This window comes from Engystomops pustulosus, chromosome 3, assembly GCF_040894005.1.
Source record: "Engystomops pustulosus chromosome 3, aEngPut4.maternal, whole genome shotgun sequence".
Classification (NCBI taxonomy): domain Eukaryota; kingdom Metazoa; phylum Chordata; class Amphibia; order Anura; family Leptodactylidae; genus Engystomops; species Engystomops pustulosus.
Window position 1 is genome coordinate 73397800 of NC_092413.1, and position 21911 is coordinate 73419710.

At 40.1% G+C, this 21911-nt stretch overlaps 1 protein-coding gene across 4 annotated transcripts in view; it reads left to right on the forward strand.

Moving 5' to 3' along the window:
* The window catches only part of TFB1M (transcription factor B1, mitochondrial), a 70032-nt gene that overhangs the window by 34252 nt on the left and 13869 nt on the right, over positions 1-21911 (forward strand). For all 4 annotated transcript variants that reach the window (XM_072141088.1, XM_072141089.1, XM_072141086.1 and 1 more), the window contains exon 6: positions 15434-15553. In XM_072141088.1, the coding sequence (XP_071997189.1) occupies positions 15434-15553 (120 nt within the window). The remainder of the gene's footprint in view (positions 1-15433; positions 15554-21911) is intronic.

The following is a 21911-nucleotide window of genomic DNA, read 5'->3' on the forward strand; positions in this document are numbered from 1 at the left end:
GTCCAAAAGTTTTTCCTTTTTTACCTTTACTATCAGTTTTTAATTGCTGCACTTCTAACTTTAAGGGTGCGGTCAAACGTTGCAGTTAAAACTGCATCACAATTAGTTTTGGGTTGGTTTTAGATGGTATTAGTTATTTTAACAAGTAAAAGACATCAAATCAACAGGTAAATGACATTTGTGGAGCAGCTTTCTCCTTCAAAATCAAATTCACCCATTTAGTTCATGTCTTTCACCTGTGATATTGACAAAACTGCACCTAAAACTGCATCGCAATTAGTTTTGAGGTGGTTTTAACTGCAATCTGTGACTGCACCCTAACAGTTTTAAAAAATTTCCTCAACTCGTTTCTCTGTATTGCCCAATCTTTCTTTCACCTTATGTACATCCTCCCTCAGGCATTTTATTTACTTTGTCAGCCCACCCACCTCTAACACCAGTTCCGCTATATTTTTATTACAGGTGTCCATATCCCTTAATATTTTATCTACCCCAGGTTCCAGGATTTCTATTTCTTTTATTTGTCCTTGTTTCCTGCTCCACCCCTCAGCATTCTCTTCTTTATCCATGATACCTGTCAGTATAAACCACTTTACCAACAGTTTACCATCACTCTTTCCTTTTTTACATTTTTAGTTTTTCCTTTTGGGTACCTTGATTTTGTAGCAAAGGAGCCCTATTTTCAACCCTCCTTTTGTGTGTTGGTGTGTTTCTGCATGTTAGCACCACATGTCATAATTTGACTGGCAAATCATAAAAAATAAAAGGGGATGTTTACCTCAATTCTAACAGCCTCCTTTACACACATTGTCTAGGTTTCAGTGAAAGAACCAAAAAGGGGAAAGTATTACACAGTCCACCCAGCACAAAGTCCATTTTTGCATACTCTTTTTCTCTCTCAAAAACAAAAACCACAGGGTATTCTTAGCATAACACAGGGTGCACTATCCAATCTGCCCAGTTCCCCAACATAGCGTAGGATATATTGCCCACTTTATTCGACTCCCAACAAGGCCGTAAATTTGGCCAATTCCCCAGACTGCCACAGACTATTTTGTATACCTGTCTCCCTGAGATAGCCCAGAATATATTTCGCCCATTATGTTTAGATCCTTGGGACGACACTAAGTCTATTACACAGTCTATCCAGATCACCGAAGTGACCCAGAGTAAATTACACAGACTATCCCGAGTCTATATAGAGTATCACAGGATTCGTTCCAGAGTCTATTCCGCTCTCTTGGATGGCACAATATATATTGCCTATAGTATCTGACTCTCTAGGATGGCACAGAGTATATTACACAGTCTATCTAGCCATCTGGTTCTCTGGTTCTATCTGGTTCTCTAAGGTGGCACAAAATATATTAGACAGTCTAACCGGCTCACTGAGATTGTGTTTGGTATATTACACTGTCTAGCCGAATCTTTGGAGCAACCCAGGATATATTGAACAATCTATCCGGTTCTCCAGGGTATCTCAGAGTATATTTCACAGTCTGTCCTATCCTCTGAGGTGTTGCAGGGTGTATTGCCCAATCTAAACTACTATCTAAAATGGCACAGATGTATTTCACCACCTATCCGGCTCTTTTGGTGGCCTAGAATGTATTGCACAACTTGTGCTCTCTAAAATAAAAGTTTTTATTGCACAATTGTAACCTGCTATCTAGAATGGCACATAATATATTATAGAGTAGTTCCTGCTCTCTGAAATGATGCCCAATATATTTCACTACCTGTCCAGCTCTTTGAAGTGGCCCAGAGCATACTGCACAGCCCATCCGGCTACCTAAAATGATACCTAATATATTGCAGAATCAATCTGGCTGACTGGAATGTACAGTCTATCCAATTCTCCAGAATGTCACAGGATATATTGAAAATCTGATGTAAATACTTTTGTGTAAAAACTACAAAAGCGCTTAAGGAATGATACCTTTACTGGCTAACCAGAAAAATTATATTTATATATTTTATATATATCAAGCTTTCAGGGCACACAGGCCCCTTCTTCAGGCATGGATACAAATGAAGCAGTAAGAAAAAAACGCACCATTTGAGGGATGTTACAATAAGATAATTGGTACACATGGTGAGACTCAATTAAGATAAGCTGGGAGGTTATGTTACACAGAGAAGGGTGATGGGGTTGGGTGGCCTAGGATGGCAGGGGTCTGGAGTTAGTCTCTTGTGGGGATTGAAGCGAGTCCATGTAATGGGCCATAAACCCAGGTGCAATATTGTGGCCTTGTGTCACTGACTGGAAGGTCATCATCAGTTTGAACTCCCAGGTTTTCCTTTCTCTCAGTGCTTCATTTGTTTCCATGCCTGGAGAAGGGGCATATGTGCCCTAAAAGCTTGCACCAAATATAATTTTTCTGGTTAGCCAATAAAGGTATCATTCCTTAAGCACTTTTGTAGTTTTTACACAAAAGTATTTACATCAGATTAATTATTTTTACTGGCTAACACGGTACGTCAACAATTTTCTCAACATACAGGATATATTGCACAGTCTATCCAGTCCATTGGAGTAGCTCAGAATATATTGCACAGTCTATCCGCTCTATTGGAGTAGCTCAGAATATATTGCACAGTCTATCCGCTCCACTGGAGTAGCTCAGAATATATTTCATAGTCTATCCGCTCCACCGGAGTAGCTCAGAATATATTGCACAGTCTATCGGCTCCACCAGAGTAGCTCAGAATATATTGCACAGTCTATCCGTTACACCAAAGTAGCTCAGAATATATTGCACAGTCTATCCGGTCCATTGGAGTAGCTCAGAATATATTGCACAGTCTATCCGCTCCACTGGAGTAGCTCAGAATATATTGCACAGTCTATCGACTCCACTGGAGTAGCTCAGAATATATTGCACAGTCTATCCGCTCCACTGGAGTAGCTCAGAATATATTGCACAGTCTATCCGGTCCATTGGAGTAGCTCAGAATATATTGCACAGTCTATCGGCTCCACTGGAGTAGCTCAGAATATATTGCACAGTCTATTCGCTCCACTGGAGTAGCTCAGAATATATTGCACAGTCTATTCGCTCCACTGGAGTAGCTCAGAATATATTGCACAGTCTATCCGGTCCATTGGAGTAGCTCAGAATATATTGCACAGTCTATCGGCTCCACTGGAGTAGCTCAGAATATATTGCACAGTCTATCCGCTCCACCGGAGTAGCTCAGAATATATTGCACAGTCTATCCGCTCCACTGGAGTAGCTCAGAATATATTGCACAGTCTATCCGCTCTATTGGAGTAGCTCAGAATATATTGCACAGTCTATCGGCTCCACCAGAGTAGCTCAGAATATATTGCACAGTCTATCCGGTCCATTGGAGTAGCTCAGAATATATTGCACAGTCTATCCGCTCCACTGGAGTAGCTCAGAATATATTGCACAGTCTATTCGCTCCACTGGAGTAGCTCAGAATATATTGCACAGTCTATTCGCTCCACTGGAGTAGCTCAGAATATATTGCACAGTCTATTCGCTCCACTGGAGTAGCTCAGAATATATTGCACAGTCTATCCGGTCCATTGGAGTAGCTCAGAATATATTGCACAGTCTATCCGCTCTATTGGAGTAGCTCAGAATACATTGCACAGTCTATTCGCTCCACTGGAGTAGCTCAGAATATATTGCACAGTCTATCCGCTCCACTGGAGTAGCTCAGAATATATTGCACAGTCTATCCGCTCTATTGGAGTAGCTCAGAATATATTGCACAGTCTATTCGCTCCACTGGAGTAGCTCAGAATATATTGCACAGTCTATTCGCTCCACTGGAGTAGCTCAGAATATATTGCACAGTCTATTCGCTCCACTGGAGTAGCTCAGAATATATTGCACAGTCTATCCGGTCCATTGGAGTAGCTCAGAATATATTGCACAGTCTATCCGCTCCACTGGAGTAGCTCAGAATATATTGCACAGTCTATTCGCTCCACTGGAGTAGCTCAGAATATATTGCACAGTCTATCCGCTCTATTGGAGTAGCTCAGAATATATTGCACAGTCTATCCGCTCTATTGGAGTAGCTCAGAATACATTGCACAGTCTATTCGCTCCACTGGAGTAGCTCAGAATATATTGCACAGTCTATCCGCTCCACTGGAGTAGCTCAGAATATATTGCACAGTCTATCCGCTCTATTGGAGTAGCTCAGAATATATTGCACAGTCTATCCGCTCCACTGGAGTAGCTCAGAATATATTGCACAGTCTATCCGCTCCACTGGAGTAGCTCAGAATATATTTCATAGTCTATCCGCTCCACTGGAGTAGCTCAGAATATATTGCACAGTCTATCCGCTCTATTGGAGTAGCTCAGAATATATTGCACAGTCTATCCGCTCTATTGGAGTAGCTCAGAATACATTGCACAGTCTATTCGCTCCACTGGAGTACCTCAGAATATATTGCACAGTCTATCCGCTCCACTGGAGTAGCTCAGAATATATTGCACAGTCTATCCGCTATATTGGAGTAGCTCAGAATATATTGCACAGTCTATCAGCTCCACTGTTCTAGGACGGGTTGGGCGCGAGGTTGTGGTCCTCTCCCTTAATGCAATAAGGGCCTTCAATAGGGTAGAATGGAGTTTTCTTTGGCAGACCCTTAAGGAAATGCGATTTGGTAGTAATTTCATAAAATGGATACGGCTTAAGAAATCTAGGGCTTGTGTGTGTTGAGGGGGAGAGATCATTACAATTTAACAAGTGGGACTTAACACAGGGATGTCTGCGCTCTCCTCTCCTCTCCACTTTGCTCTGGTTATTATAATTTTATCAGTGAGGATTCGAGGGGAGGAGAGAATAGAAGGCTTTAACGATATTTTAATTTATGTGCAGATGACGTCCTATTGTGTGTGGTGAACCCAGAAGCCTTGATAAACATTATACAAGAGAACTTCAGGGTTTATGGAAGAATGTCAGGGCTACAGTTTAATTGGTCGAAATCGGCTGCTATGTATACATAAAGTGTATCTGAATCCTCCATTGGAGAGTACTGTGAAAGAAAAATTTTGTGATATTTAGGAATTCTATTAGCAAATTCTTCTAACCGTTTTGTTGAACTTAACATTCTTCCTCTGATTAAAAAATGGAGAAAATTAAAATTTGGTCTAAGCTGAAGCTGTCCTTTGCGGCAAGGCTAAGCCTGATCAAGATGGTATTCCTCCCACAAGCTCCCTATCTTTTCGGGAATTTTCCTATGAAAATACCTGAACAGATTTTTGACATCCTGGACAAATTATCCATTAAATTCTTTTGGGGTGGGAAAAAAAGCTAGGGTTCGGAAGAAAGTTTTGCAATGTCCTAGAGAGATGGGTGGGCTGTTGGTGCCAAATTGAAGTTACTATTTCATAACAGGTAATGAGGTGGATGCCTCCTTAAAAGAAACATCTTGTGAAATAGCTAGCCCTTATACTGAGTCATTTATGTTTCAGGACTGGAACCTACACTTTATAAATGTCTTGGAGACAGGATATTCCCTAGTGCAAAATAATGTAGGAAGCGTTTCAATGCAGGAAACCTCCAGATTAAGTTGATCGAAAATGAAGAAAATATTAGGCAAGGATAGCTATATTGACGACACCCTGATCCGGGATAATATAAAATTAAAAGGAAATGCAATAATGGGATATAATAGGTGGATAATCAATGGAGTAAGATTTATATCTCAATTATTTCAGCATGGCCCATTTAAATCTTTGGAAGCATTAATATAGGAGTTTGATATTACACAGCGGGATAAATTTATGTATATAAAATTACTGTCCATTTTTAAACTTTTAAATCGCTCTCACTTAGAGACACAGGATTATGGGAAATGTAGGAATTTAACTGGTTCACGACCACCAGCGGTCGGGTCCCGCTGCACGGAGAGGGCGCACGGGCTGAGCCCTCTCCATAGACGGTAAGTCTGCTAGCACCGATCGCGGGTGTTGTCACAGCCTTCGCTGCCGGCAGCCTCAAAAAGAGGCGCCCTTGCGCCGCAATCTTGCCTAGGATTGTCGCTCCCCGTGACGTCATCGGGGGGCGGCGATCCGTCTCCATGGTAGCCTCGGGTCTTCCGAAGACCTAAGGCTATTTCGTTTTAACCCCTTCATTACATTTTTAAATCCCCATATAAAAATGTCGCAAAAAATGACACCATCCACAGCTCCGTACACCAAAGTATAAAAAAGTTATTAGTGCCAGAAGATGGCAAAATCAAAAAATATATATTTTGTACAGGAGGTTTTAATTTTTGTAAATGCAGGAAAACATTATAAAACCTATACAAATTTGGTATCCCCGTAATCGAGTAATATTCCGAGTACATGGCATGGAATATTTAATACCATCACTATGAAGTGCAATTTGTTATGCAGAAAACAAGCCGACACACAACTCTTTACGTGTAAAAATAAAAAAGTTATAGATTTTTGAAGGTGGGGAGTTAAAAATGGACATGAAAAAAACAGGAAAGGGTCCGGTCCTTAACTGGTTAATAAGGGGTACAAAAATCTCACTTCTATATGAAGGAAAAAGGAGAAGAAGATAGAGGAGAACGGGGGGCGCTCAATGTGTAGTGGTCCTCAATACATTCGGTTCAGTATATGTGCAAAATGTGCACTCACCTTTTTGTGTTGTGCTGATGGCACAACACATATACTCGCTTCTGACGTGGAACTGGATGCAGCCTTTGGGGTGTCGTAGCGGTAGGAGTACCGTTTGAAGAAAATTATGGTGGAAGGTATCTATTACTAGAATTCCTTACGAATATCCCCTGGATCTTTATACAAGACCCGGCGCGCTAAGTCCCAAAATCCGGTTTATTTATCCAATAAAACCATAAATAACAAATTAAAGATATAAAAATATACGTAAAAACAAGACGCGTTTCGGATCCGGAACGGATCCTTCCTCAGTTGCATTACTTACTTAGCGCGCCGGGTCTTGTTTAAAGATCCAGGGGATATTCGTAAGGAATTCTAGTAATAGATACCTTCCACCATAAACTTCTATATGAAGCACTATTACAGAAAGGTTCTACTAGGGCTCTCCAAATGCATCCTGACACATGTAAAGGATTTTTGTCAAATTTGGCTTCTAAAAATCAAACATCCCTCTTTAACTCCACTCTGCGCCCATACAACATTGGGGCTTACAAAGTCACTTCTAACTAAATTGGTCCCTCCAAAAATAGGTTTTGCCGATTTTAGTGAAAATCTGAAAAATGGCAGCTAAAGTTATAAGCCTCCTAACATCCTAAAAAAGGAAATTGTTTAACCCCTTCCTGGCGCACAGCATAATAGTACGGCACAGCGGTAAGTGACTCACATTCGGAGACGGCACCGTACAGAACGGGTGTAAGTTGCATATCACAGCTGACACCTGTCTGTAGCACCCGCGACCGGAGGTTCAAACATGACTGCAGCGTGTAAGGGGCTTTTGATGTGGATCGGACCCCCCGCGGCACTTACCGGGGGGACCGGATCCTCTGCAGACAGACCCCGGGGCTGCGCGATCTGTCCTTGGAGTCTGGTCCCTGCCTCCTTGCAGAACCCAGATGTAATACACTAAACATGCTCAGTGTCTTACATTATACAGTGCAATACATCTGTATTGCACTATGTAAGCTGTATAAGAGCTTGAACAAGTAATCAGAAGATCACTTGTTCAAGCTTAAATGTCAGTAAAAGTTTAAAAAAAAAAAAAACAATAAAAAACACTAACAAAAAACACTAAATCACAAAAAAAACCACTTATATGCTATCGCCGCATCTATAAAAATCTGTACAATAAATCATAATCATAATTGAACCCTGAAAAAAAAAAAACCAGAAAAACTTGCCAAAAATATTTATATATTTTTTTTTAACTCAAACTGCTCAAATCAAATCAGAAGCACCAAAATGATACCACTGAAAAGAACAACGGAAAAAAATAAGCCTAGCTCCGTCAACCAAAAAATACTAACATTATGCCGCTGTAAAAATGGCAATACTAAACAAATGCAATTTTTTTTCTATTTTAGTTTTTCTTCAATAAAATTGGATAAATATAAATAAAACTGTAGAATAAAGATAATATATTATTGTTATGCTACAGTGAAGCCCCCCCCCAAAAAAAGTTAAAAATCCGAAACAAGAATTGATGATTTTATTTTCCTCCACACGTAAAGAGTTAATAAAATTGCATAAATAAGCTAAAGACCCAACAAAAAAATTTTTTTTTACAGAGCTTCTCGTCTCGCAAAAAATAAGCCCTTATTTGTCCAAATTGCCAAAAAAATAAAGATTGTCTGACCTCTATAAACCCCTTCCGCGACCCCGACGCGCGCTGTAATAGAACGGCGCGACGGGAAGTGATTCGCCAACACGGTTCATAAAGTGATCGGGTCAAGATGGCGGCTGTTCCTGACGCCCATCCATCCTTCCCCATGGACCAGAGGGGTTTTGTCGCTTACTATACCCCTCAATTATTTCATTGCAGAATGTAGTTTGTAAACTAGGGTCACTTGTGGATTTTATGTTTTTTATTTATGTTTTCTAATTCCCCTGGATTTGTTAGCAGATCCTTTATAATTCTCCAAGTTCTTTATTTATTATAATTATTATTTATTTATATTCCAAGTGCTTTATCATTCCGGAGCCCTGGTGTATTTTATGGCTAGCGTTTAGGATCACATAAAGGGTCTTTCTCGCATCAGAAAACATGGCTTCCTAATCGGGGAGCTGACATTTCGCAGTGGCACAAACTGGGCGTCACATAATGGGCATTGAACTTTCCAGAAATAATTGCAATTTCCATCTTCATATTATACCTTGCTTAATTCTCCAAGGGGTGTTCATTCAACAATTAACCCCTTAAGGACCAGGCCCTTTTCGTTTTTGCGTTTTTATTTTTCACTCCCCACCTTCAAAAATCTATAACTTTTTTTTTTTCTGTGTACAGAGCTTTGTGATGGCTTATTTTCTGCGTAACAAATTGCACTTCGTAGTGATGGTATTAAATATTCCATGCCGTGTACTGGGAAGCGGGAAAAAAATTCTAAATGCAGTGAAAATGATGAAAAAACACATTTGCGCCATTTCTTGTGGGCTTGGTTTTTACAGCTTTCACTGTGCGCCCCAAATGACAGGTCTATTTCATTCATTGGGTCAATACGATCACGGGGATACCAAATTTGGATAGGTTTTATAATGTTTTCATACATTTACAAAAATTAAAACATCCTGTACAGAAAAAAAATTCTTCATTTTGCCGTGTTCTTACGCTAATAACTTTTTTATACTTTGGTGTATGGAGCTGTGGGTGGTGTCATTTTTTGCGACTTCTGATGACGTTTTCAATGCTTCTATTTTTAGGACTGTACGACCTTTTGATCACTTTTTATAGAATTTTTTCTATTTTTCAAAATGGCAAAAAAATGCCATTTGCCACTTCGGCGCTATTTTCCGCTACGGGGTTAAACGCAGTGAAAAACCGTTATCATATATTGATCGGGCATTTTCGGACGCGGCGATACCTAATGTGTTTATGATTTTTACGGTTTATTTATATTTATATCAGTTTTAGGGAAAGGGGGGTGATTTCAATTTTTATGTTTTTTTAATATAATTTTTTTTTTTTTTACTTTTTTTTTACTTTTTTTTTTATTTATTTTTTTTACTATTTTTCAGACTCCCTAGGGTACTTTAACCCTAGGTTGTCTGATTGATCCTACCATATACTGCCATACTACAGGATGGCAGTATATGGGGATTTTGCATACCATCTATTACAATGTGCAGATCGCACATTGTAATAGATAGCCTCGGATCTTTGTGTGATCCCAGGCTGTCATGGCAACGGATCGCCGCTCCCCGGTGACGTCATGGGGAGTGACGATCGGAGCCAAGATGGCGGCGCCCACGCGCCGCCGGCTCTTTAATGCCGCCGGCAGCTTTGCCGGCGGCGATCAAAGGGTTAACACCCGCGATCGGTGCAAGCACCGATCGCGGGTGTTAGCGACGGGCGTTTGCTTCATTATGAAGCAAATGCCCGGTGAGTATGAAGAGGGCTCAGCCCGTGAGCCCTCTTCATACTCCCCCATGCGCAGTAAGACATAAGGGTACGTCTTATTGCGCTATGGGGTTAAGGTCACTTTTCGGGATCCCCTATGTTTTGGTAACAATAGGACTCTACAAATGCATCCTGACACGTGAAATTTGGCTTTTAAAAGACAAGCGTCCCTCTTTCCTTCTACTGTGCGCCCATACATTTCATATACACATTTGGGGTGCTTCTACACTCAAGAGAAATAGGTTTACACATTTTGGGGGGTTATTACATTTTTTTATCACTTGTGGCTATGAGAAAATTAGGGGTAAAAATGACCTTTTATAGGAAAATTTTCACCTTTTTCCTTTTAAGGGCATAATTAAATCAAACGCCTTTTATGGGCAAATACACATATTACATCTTGCTACAATATCCAAGGGGTGTACTTTCCTAAATGGTGTCACTTGTTGGGGGTTCCCCTCTGTTTTGTACCACTAGGGCTCTCCAAATGCATGTAAAATATGTGTGTCAAATTCGACTTCTAAAACGCCAACATCCCTCTTTCCCTTCTGAGCCCTACTGTGTGCTCATGCAACTTTTGTATCTGCACCTGTGGGGCAATTTTATACTCAGAAGAAATAGTTCCCATGTGGTATACAGCCAGCCAGCCCGTTCCCATGTGGTATACAGTCAGCCCGCCCCCAGCACTATAAACTTATATACTCACCCTCCGATGTCGGCGCGTCCTGTCTTCTGTCATGTCTTCTGCTGACGTTGTCGTATGCGCCGGCCAGGAAGATAACATGGCCACGTCCATGACAGAAGAAAGAAGACGGAAAGCGCCAACATCGGGGAGCTGCGTGGAGCATTGGGACGCCGGAGGGTGAGTATATGAGGTTTTTTTTCTTTTTTTTTTTTTCTTTAAGTGCTCGTGTATAAGCCGAGGGGATACATCTGCATCAGAAAAGCTCACTCTACTCTCCGAACGTTTTCTCCTCCTTTTGGTTCTTATTTTTTCAAGATAGGTTTCACATTAATTGGAGCATTAAAGGTGCAGTTACATTCCCAAGTATAGACTTTGTTCAATGCATAAACATCTGTGTCCCTTTTTAAATTTGGATTTCTTTGTTTCTATAATGGCATTTTCTAACTTTGAGATGTTGTTTTTTATTTTATTATCCAGCTCTTGAAATTCTGGATGTATAACATGTATTTGTATATCTTTTATCAACGGCCGTGTAGATGCCAGTTCCTTTTCTTCATATTCAATGATCAATGCCATTAGCTTTAAAGTGTGTAACCGTCATTCTGAGCAAAAAAAAATACTAAAATACATAATTCTGCTCCAGGTGTCCCTGGGAATCATTCCTCAAAGTATTTTGCCTCTCTGTCCTCATTTAGTACCTCTTTTGTCCCATAGCAACCAGGGTTTCCAGCTCTCAAAAAAACTACAATAAGCAAGATGGAGGGGCGGAGCCTGCCTTCTGTCACCGCACCACAAGCGCACGCTGCTGACCAATGAGACCATAGCTAGCTGTCTCATATCTACATATCTATCTACACTATCTATATATTTATCCCATATCTATCTATCCATCCCATATCTATCTATCCATCCCATATCTATCTATCCATCCCATATCTATCTATCCATCCCATATCTATCTATCCATCCCATATCTATCTATCCATCCCATATCTATCTATCCATCCCATATCTATCTATCCATCCCATATCTATCCATCCATCCCATATCTATCGATCTCTATCTCTCTGAGGGAGAGATAAGTGTAGGTGTTTGGTGACTACATTAGTTAGGGCTCCTGGCAGCACATGACTGCAGGAGTAGTGAGACATGAGGTAATCAGCTGTGAGCAGAGCGATGCAAGGGGGAGTGTAGTCTCAGCTGCTTTCTGAAGACGGAATGTCCATAGTAACAGCCATATGAGAGATTACTGACATCTAGGGGAAGTCTGCAGAATACAAGAGGAAGGAGCAAGATTCGGGTAACTAATCCAATTGCAAAAGGGCTTAAAATCCCCTGCCCTACAACATATCAAAAGTTTTTTGAAAAGACGTTTACACTTTAACCCCATAGCGCAATAAGACGTACCCTTACGTCTTACTGCGCATGGGGGAGTATGAAGAGGGCTCACGGGCTTCTTCGCTAACACCCGCGTGGGCGCCGCCATCTTGGCTCCGATCGTCACTCCCCGTGACGTCACCGGGGAGCGGCGATCCGTTGCCATGACAGCCTGGGATCACACAAAGATCCGAGGCTGTCATGATCGAGGCTATCTATTACAATGTGCGATCTGCACATTGTAATAGATGGTATGCAAAATCCCCATATACTGCCATCCTGTAGTATGGCAGTATATGGTAGGATCAATCAGACAACCTAGGGTTAAAGTACCCTAGGGAGTCTGAAAAATAGTAAAAAAAATAAATAAAAAAAAGTAAAAAAAAAAAAAATTATATTAAAAAACATAAAAGTTGAAATCACCCCCCTTTCCCTAGAACTGATATAAATATAAATAAACCGTAAAAATCATAAACACATTAGGTATCGCCGCGTCCGAAAATGCCCGATCTATCAAAATATAATTTTTTTCACTGCGTTTAACCCCATAGCGGAAAATAGCGCCCGAAGTCGCAAATGGCATTTTTTTTGCCATTTTGAAAAATAGAAAAAATTCTATAAAAAGTGATCAAAAGGTCGCACAGTCCTAAAAATAGAAGCATTGAAAACGCCATCAGAAGTCGCAAAAAATGACACCACTCACAACTCCATACACCAAAGTATGAAAAAGTTATTAGCGCAAGAACACGGCAAAATGAAGAATTTTTTTTCTGTACTGGAGGTTTTAATTTTTGTAAATGTATGAAAACATTATAAAACCTATCCAAATTTGGTATCCCCGTGATCGTATTGACCCAATGAATGAAATAGACCTGTCATTTGGGGCGCACAGTGAAAGCTGTAAAAACCAAGCCCACAAGAAATGGCGCAAATGTGTTTTTTCATCATTTTCACTGCATTTAGAATTTTTTTCCCGCTTCCCAGTACACGGCATGGAATATTTAATACCATCACTACGAAGTGCAATTTGTTACGCAGAAAATAAGCCATCACATAGCTCTGTACACTGAAAAATAAAAAAGTTATAGATTTTTGAAAGTGGGGAGTGAAAAATAAAAATGCAAAAACGAAAAAGGGCCTGGTCCTTAAGGGGTTAAGGAACAATCTGAAAGTAAAGCATTCCAATGGTTTAGAAAGTCCGTAGTTGGCATTTTTTTCAGCCTCCATCCCCTTGGGATCATGGGTTTTATCTACATATGATTTCATAGTGACTGAATCCCACCAAACTTTCAGTTCTTTTATCAATAGATCTTCCAACTGATGCATGTATGTTCTCAAATTAAAAACAAGCTGTGACCCCAGGGCTGTAACATCAAAATCAAAAATACTTGCAGCTTTTGAAAGCCCATCTGTAATATTCTGTATTCTGTATAGCAACCAATACAAAGATGTTATTCTCATTATACAGAAATATTTACCACTACTACACACTGATAGCAAAGTGTCAAAAATTCTCAGGAATAGAGTCAACTTTGTTTCAAGGAGGGCTCCAACCCTGAATTTTATTCCCTCTCCGAAAAAACTGTCCAATACATGGTTGTCTATTAAAGGCTTCTATAAGTGTGGACATAACATTTGCTTGTGCTGCAAATTTGTAAATTCAGTTAAAATGTTTTCCTCTTGCAGTACAGGGGCACAGTATAATATTAGTAGCTTTATTAATTGTAACACCTCCAAGGTTATTTATGTCATTATGTGTAATATCCAATACGTGGGGTGTATGGGAGCTCCCCTAAAAACTTGCATTAGAAAACACTTACTGGACGCGTGCAATGTGTCCATGGCATCCCGTCATTTTCAGGTGATGCATAATGGGGATTGTAGTTCCTTTGTTTTCACTGGCATCAAATGTATGTGGAGACCTATCCGAGGTGGAGATCACAGGCGGAAGTTGCTTAATGGCGAGACCTTCCGGATCTTCACCTTGGACACTAGGGTTCCTAATAGTATGAATATGATCTGGATATGATCTGTCATTATTAAGTATCCAGGCATAATCAGAATATATAATGTTTGTTCTCTTGTATTTATGTATATACCGTGTATAGTTATATATGTTGTTCTGATTGGTGCAGCAAACACCATGTGACGCTATCCAATCAGTATATATTGTTGGAGGTATATGCTAGAGGTAGTCATGAATAAGGATATGTGGTATCCGAAACGGGTAGACTGTTTCTGCTGTTGTATCCCTTGGCAAGTACTTTTACTATATTCAATAAAGTCATTAATTTTTCCTGGTGTATCCTTGGAAGCTGGATCGGCCTTTTTTGTATTTTCCAAATGTAAAATGTAGCTGATTTTTTTATTTATTTTTTTTAATATTTGGGCATGGACTTTAACCAATGGAGGAAAAGAAGCATTGCCCTTTAAGAAGACTCTATGGCAGCTGTGCGACCCATGCCCAGCAATCTATATCTAGGAAATGGGTCAATGCCACATCTTAATGTAAACTTACAACTTAAAGAGAACCCGTCATGCAAAATAACCCCCCTAAACTAAATATATTTTCATAAACTGCCATTAGAGAGCTTTGCCTCTATCCCTTCATTGTCCCTCTACATGCCTGTAAACCTAAGCAATGAGGTCCTAAAACTGTATGCAAATGACCTGTGAAATGTCCAATGAAGCATTAGCATATTCAAGCAGTCCACTCTATTCATGAGTGGGAGGCACAGCCACACCCCCAGTGCATGACTGACAGCCTGTATAATGATGTGAGGCTGTATAATGATGTGTTTGCTGGTGGCCACGCCCCCTGCAGCCTGTGTGTGCATGTGTGTGTGTTTAGGAGAGATACAGCAGCTCCAGGTAGCCATGTTACAGCAGAACATGTCAGATTCATGTGTAGCTGATGTCTGTGTCTCTCACCTGTATATTAGGAGGATGCAGCATGTCAGCAGATGCAGCACACACACACTAGCCATGCTTTACTATACATTACACACAGACATGAGCAGGGGGAGGAGAGGGGAGGGGTAACAGGGGTGACATCACTGCCTCTGACCATGTGACCAGCCTCACTTATATGATAAAGAATAGATGATTTTACAATGAATAATGTATGAAATAACTAGATAAAGGCTGGGATGGGATCCTTGTGAGCTGCTCCAACAGGTAGTAGTGACAGGACAAGTGACACAGACCTGATGACAGCTGTCCTTTAATGTTGTAAAACAAAGTACCCATCATATGGCACAATGTTGACAGTAATTCTTTGCTATTTTGATTCTTTGCAGAGGATGGTGGCACCCACAGGTGGTAGACAGAGGAGTAGACTGTCTATCATGACTCAGTATCTCTGCAATGTCAAACATTGTTTTTCGATTCCGGGTCGAGCCTTTGTTCCAAAACCTGAGGTAAGATGGTGTATACAAAGGGTTAAGTTTTCAATGTCATTCTAATGAATAACCTAGAAGACCATTAACCTGAATATTTACTGTTGCATTTTATTATGTATGACATTTATTTTAATGCTGATACTTTTCTGAAGCCATAATCTAAGGTCTCACTAGATCTGATGGCGGTGTCGCTGCTCTTACAGTGAAGAATTCCGTCTATATTACGGTAATTGGAAAGTAGATGTCCCCTTGTCATGGTTGTAGGCGTAGATGTAAAAAGAATCTTGTAAAGATCTCTGTACTATCCATACAGGTATTTTTACATTGTAAGTACATCAACTGTAGCCATCTTTATTTCTAACCTGAATTTCCCCAATAAAGCCTCTAGCTTCCGCAAATCCTTCTACACAATGTTTCTATGTCATCCCTTAACCTCTTGGCCCTTTTTTGTTTTCTAATTTTCCCACCTTTAAAAATGTACATAAAGAACAAAGAAAAAGAGGATGCGTACAAGTAATCAAGTAATTTTATTGAGCAACCAAAAATAGAATATTAAAAACAATTAAAAACAAATCGTGGTAAAAATACCCACTGTGCATGGACGAGTGTACATGATAGAAAAAGCCAATATAAAATGTGTGCTCCATGTACAAAAGCAAGGTAACAGGTATAAAAATTGAAATTGTGTGAGCGGAAAGACCTTGTAAGTGTATAAATGGTAAATATTATATAGGGATAAATGCCAAACAGTACATTAGAGGTGACCCCACACAATTTCAGTAACACACTGAAATGGATGGAAACAACACATAGACAATAAAACTTTGCTATAAAGCTTAGTACATAAAAGATATTACCAGTGATCGTCCAGCACAGAGAAAACCGCCCCACGCGTATCGCCTAACTTGTAGGCTTCATCAGGGGTATCCAACAGAGTAAATGTGCTCACCTTAAATGCGTGCGGCAGCCATGATGTGGAGCCACGGACCAATCAAGAAACAGCTGTGTATGTCATGTGATGACCCGGAAGTGAAATCTGAAATGGGGAGGTGTATCCGGCCCACAGCATACCAAGTGATGGTTATGCAGGAAGTTATACGTGTCACTTAGTAGTGAGCTCCGCGTCTCATAATGATAAAGCTTGCGTTCCAAATGACACTAAGTGGTGCCGACTAATGGCGCAAGTAAGTGGAAGGTGATAATAGTGTAATTGAAATAGAAAAAAATAGAAGATAACGATCATATGTGCTTAAAAAAAAAATAAAAATCAATCTCTAAAAAAAAAAGATTAAAAAAAAAAAAATTCCCCCCCTTAGATTTTTTTTTTCTTTTTTTTTCTTTCTTTCCTTTTTTTTTTTTTTCTTTTTCCCCTTCTCTTCCTTTCACTTTTTCCCTCCCCCCCCCCCTTTCTTTTCTTTTTCTTTCTCCTTTTTGGGGGGGGGGGAGTATTCTTGTGCAAATAAGCAAAACAATACAAGTATGGTCGGCGACATTGATGTTGGCACAGCGAATGCAGCCACATAAATTACGGTGACTAAACCATATATGTAGTGAAAAAGTGCTAAGGTGCTGAAAAGACAGGCAAGTATCCTGTATGTATAGGTAATATCATGGAACCTAATTATCCACTGGTGAGTCGCGGGGTTAAACAGGAAATATATACTAATAAGTAACAGTAGAATAATCTGCAGCATTGTCTAATCAAGTAAAATAAAAAATTTATTACTTTTACAGATGTACAGATCTGTTTGAGGGCTTGTCTTGTGCATAACAAATTATACTTGATAGTGATGGTATTTAACCCCTTAACGCCGAAGCCACTTTTCACCTTCCTGACAAGGCCCATTTTTACAAATCTGCCCTGTGTCACTATAAATGGTTATAACTATGAAACGCTTTAACATATCCAAGTGATATTGAAATTGTTTTCTCGTGACACATTGTACTTCATGTTAGTTTAAAAATTTTGGTGGTATGTTTTGCATTTATTTATGAGAAAATTTGGAAAAATTCTCAATTTTTGAAATTCAAAACTATCATTTTTGTAAGATGTTATGGGGCTTTGAACGTCAGGTTCAATTTTTCACATTTTCATTAAAAAAAGCAAAATTCTGCTATTGATGGACCTGCTCAGGTTTGAAGTCGCTTTGAGAAGCCTAAATAAAAGTAAAACCCATAAATTACCCCATTATAGAAACTACACCCCTCAACGTACGTAAAACAACTTTTATGAAGTTTGTTAACCCTTTAATTGTTTTACAGGGGTTAAAACAAAATCGGATGCAATTTCGAAATAAATTTTTTTTTGGCTAAATGAATGTGTTTTTCATAAAATGTAAAAATTCTCAGTTGATAAAATACCAAAACGTTCCACAAAATTTGATACCCAATCCCTCCCGCGTATAACAATACCCCATATGTGGTGGTAACCTGCTGTATGGGCACACGCCAGGGCATCGAAGAGAAGATGCGCCATTCAGAGCAGATTATTCATTGTCACTTTATAACGGCTATACAATCTTTATTTTTTTGGCAATTTGGACAAATAAGGGCTTATTTTTTGCGACATGAGATGCACTTTACAAATACTTCATTTTAGTGGGTCATTAGCTTATTGATGAGATTTTATTAACTCTTGAATGTATGGAGGAAAAGAAAATTAGTATATTTTGGGGGTCTTACACCGTACGCTAAAAATACTATAATATTTTTATTCTATAGATCACTACGATTACGGTGATACCTTATTTATATAGTTTTTTTAATATACCGTATATACTCGTGTATAAGCCGAGTTTTTCAGCAAAAAAAAAATGTGCTGAAAAAACTCGCTTCGGCTTATACACGAGTCAATGATAAAAAATTATTACTCACCCTCCGGTATCCCCGATGTTCGTCACGGCTCCCGATCCCTGTCGCAGCTCCCGGCGGCTCCCCGTGTCTCCTCTTCTATCTTCTCTAGCCGGCAAAGTCGCGTCCATTCGATCTGCCGGCCGTCGCACACTGTGATGCAGCACTGACGCTGCTGATGACGTCATCCGCGGCGACAGCGTTGCATCACAGTGTGCGCCGGCCAGTAGATCGCATGGACGCGACTTTGCCGGCCAGAGAAGATAGAAGAGTATAGAAGCCGCCGGGAGCCGCGATGAACATCGGGGACAACGGAGGGTGAGTATTAAGTTTATTTTTTTAGCTGTATGCTACATGGGGGCAGGCTGTATGCTACATGGGGGCTGGTTGGCTGTATACTACACCCTCGGCTTATACTCGAGTCAATAGGTTTTCCCAGTTTTCGGTGGTGAAATTAGGGGTCTCGGCTTATACTCGAGTATATACGGTATTTTACAGGAAAATTTGTTTTATCTGTATGCTACACAGGCGGTATCCTGCCTGGGGGCAGGCGGTATCCTGCCTGGGGGCAGGCGGTATCCTGCCTGGGGGCAGGCGGTATGCTACATGGTCGATAGGTTTTCCCAGTTTTCGGTGGTAAAATTAGGGGTCTGCCAGAAGGCAGGACCCTGCTCCCCAGAAAAAGATCGCACAGTCCCGGGGCTGCGATCTGAGCCACGGACCCCCTGGTAAGCGCCGTTGGGGTGTCCGATTCTAGCTAAATGCTCCTGACCCAATTGCGGGTGTTAGAGGTATGCTACATGGTCGATAGGTTTTCCCAGTTTTCGGTGGTAAAATTAGGGGTCTGCCAGAAGGCAGGACCCTGCTCCCCAGAAAAAGATCGCACAGCCCCGGGCACTGGCAGTCCCGGGGCTGCGATCTGAGCCACTGACCCCCTGGTAAGCGCCGTTGGGGTGTCCGATTCTAGCTAAATGCTCCTGACCCGATTGCGGGTGTTAGAGGTGGGTGTCGGCTATAATATTTAGCAGACACCCGCAGCTTCTGGTGCCGGCTCCGTTTAGGAGCCAGTGCCAGAACTTTGACGTACTATTACTGCATTTTGCGGGAACACCCCTCCCGCCATGCAGTAATAGTACTTCAAATGTCGGGAAGGGGTTAATACTCCATGTCGTGTGCTGGGAAGTGGGGTAAAAAAAAATTCCAAATGTCTCCTTTATTCTTTTGGTTGGTACAATCATGTGGTTACCAAATTTATATAGGTTTTTTTTGTGTGTTTTGATACATTGAAAAAAATTAAAACCTTCTCTACAAAAATTCTTTGTTTTGCCATCTTCTGACACGAAGAACTTGGTGTACAGAGCTGTGCGAGGTGTAATTTTTTGCAGTGCGAGCTGACATTTTCTTTGTTAACATTTTGGGGACTGTATAACCTTTTGACCTCCCAAAATGGTGAAAAAGTATTGCAGACATTTGAACGCTATTTTCTGTTATAGGGTTCAACACCAGGAATAATCGTTAATATATTTTGAGAGATCAGGACTTTTGGGACGTGGCGTTTCCTAACACATTTATGATTTTATTTGTTTACTTTCCCTTCCCTTTTTTCTAGGGAAAGGGGGTGATTTGAACTTTTTATTTTTTTTACTCTTTTTTTCAGACCCCCCTAGGATACATTAACCCTAGTTTGTCTGAACTATCCTACCATATACTGCCATACTGCCACTGATACATTATAGCAGATCTTCATCAATGACACCGCTTCGGGGAGCAACAATCAAAGCCAGTATAGCGGCACCCACGCGCCTCCAGCTTTTGACTGCCGACGTTGGTTTTGCCAGCGGCAATCGAAGGGTTACCACCAGCGATCGGGGCTAGCCCCAATTGCGCGTGTTAACGTGGGTGTTTGCTGCAGTTTACAGCAAACACCCGGCTTGCATGAAGAGGGCTCGGCCTGATATCATTCAAACTACTCCTTTTCTTCAGAATGCATATGAACCTTATTAATGCATTTAAATAAAATCTTATCAACATGTCAGGATTCCCTTAAAAATGAAAAGTGATCAAAAGGTTGTAAAAATGTATCAATGAAAATATAATCCCCCCCCCCCCCCCCAGAAATTATAAATTGTCCAGCAAAGTTCACTGAAGTATGAAGAATTTAAAGGTGTGAGAATAATATATCCGTTCAAGGTCTTGTGTTTTTATATTTTGTTTTTTTACCAAACTACATAAATTCAGTATGTGAATGATTGTACTGATCAAAAGAATAAATGTGATGTGTCAATTGTTACAGCTTTCACTGCATGGTCCAAAGTCCATAAAAAAATTGGGCAACACTGATTTCTTTTTCTTGCCAATTCCACCATATTTGGATTTTTTTCTTAGTACATGACACAGTGATTTTACGCGTGGATTTTGTTTTGGAAAATTTGCAGGATAATGCAGTAGCATTAAAGTGAATATGATTTGGAAAAAAATATTGTAGATAAAATCCACATTCAATCCCCCATTATGATACGTGCAAAATTGATGCAGATTTTTCAACTGCAAATCTGAAACGTGAAAATAGCCTAGATCGATCTAATTCTAAAATACGTGCAAAGTAGGGAGTGATAATAGTGCACTTGTGTGTGGGTAATGTGAATACATCCCTAGGATAGGATAGGTTACTGATATAGATTTTGAGTTGGAATGTCCTTTAAAAGAATATTAAGATAAAACACATCCACTTTGGGAGTATTGTGTCATATACCCCCACATTTGAATTATAATGCACATTAGTGGCTGTATGATGATATATAATAAGGTAGTAAAGTTAAGAAATATAGAAATTATAATCACAAAAGGGTGTGTAATAATGTGAACAAGGCTTTATAGTAGATAGGTCACTTCACTATCACTATCAGGTGCAAAACAGGGAGTGATAATAGTGCACTTGTGAGAGGGTAATGTGAATATATCCCTAGGATTACAAAGGTCAAGGATACTTTTAGTTGGATACCATGAAAATATGGGGTTAGATTGAAATGGATTATCTATATGTTAGTGATACCAGCGTTATGGTTGTGACAGGGTTAAAACTCCAATGCTAGTATCTCTGAGAGTGAACAGTATGTGGGAAGGGGAAGTTAATAGTTGAAGGGGGAGTCTACAGGGGTTAGGAAGAATGAAATCATGTGCTATATGATTAGTTGATATAAAAGAGAATATATTTAGGAGCCAAGTGAGATATACCTTGGGGATATATATTTCGTGAATGTATATAATATAAGGCACAAAGGTCGCATAGTGGAATTATTGTGCATTTTTAAGATATATTTGTAATTTTATGGTGTTGTGAATGATATAAAAGAGGCAGGACATGAGATGCCAGCAACGCCCCAGAAGAAGCTGTGTAGGCGAAACCCAGGGTCGGGTGGACATGTGTGACTGGCGTTCTGCTTATTTCTAGATAAGCGCATTTTTACAAACGTTTTGTGAGTATATTTTTTATTAAAATTTTAAACTACAAAGAATATACTACACT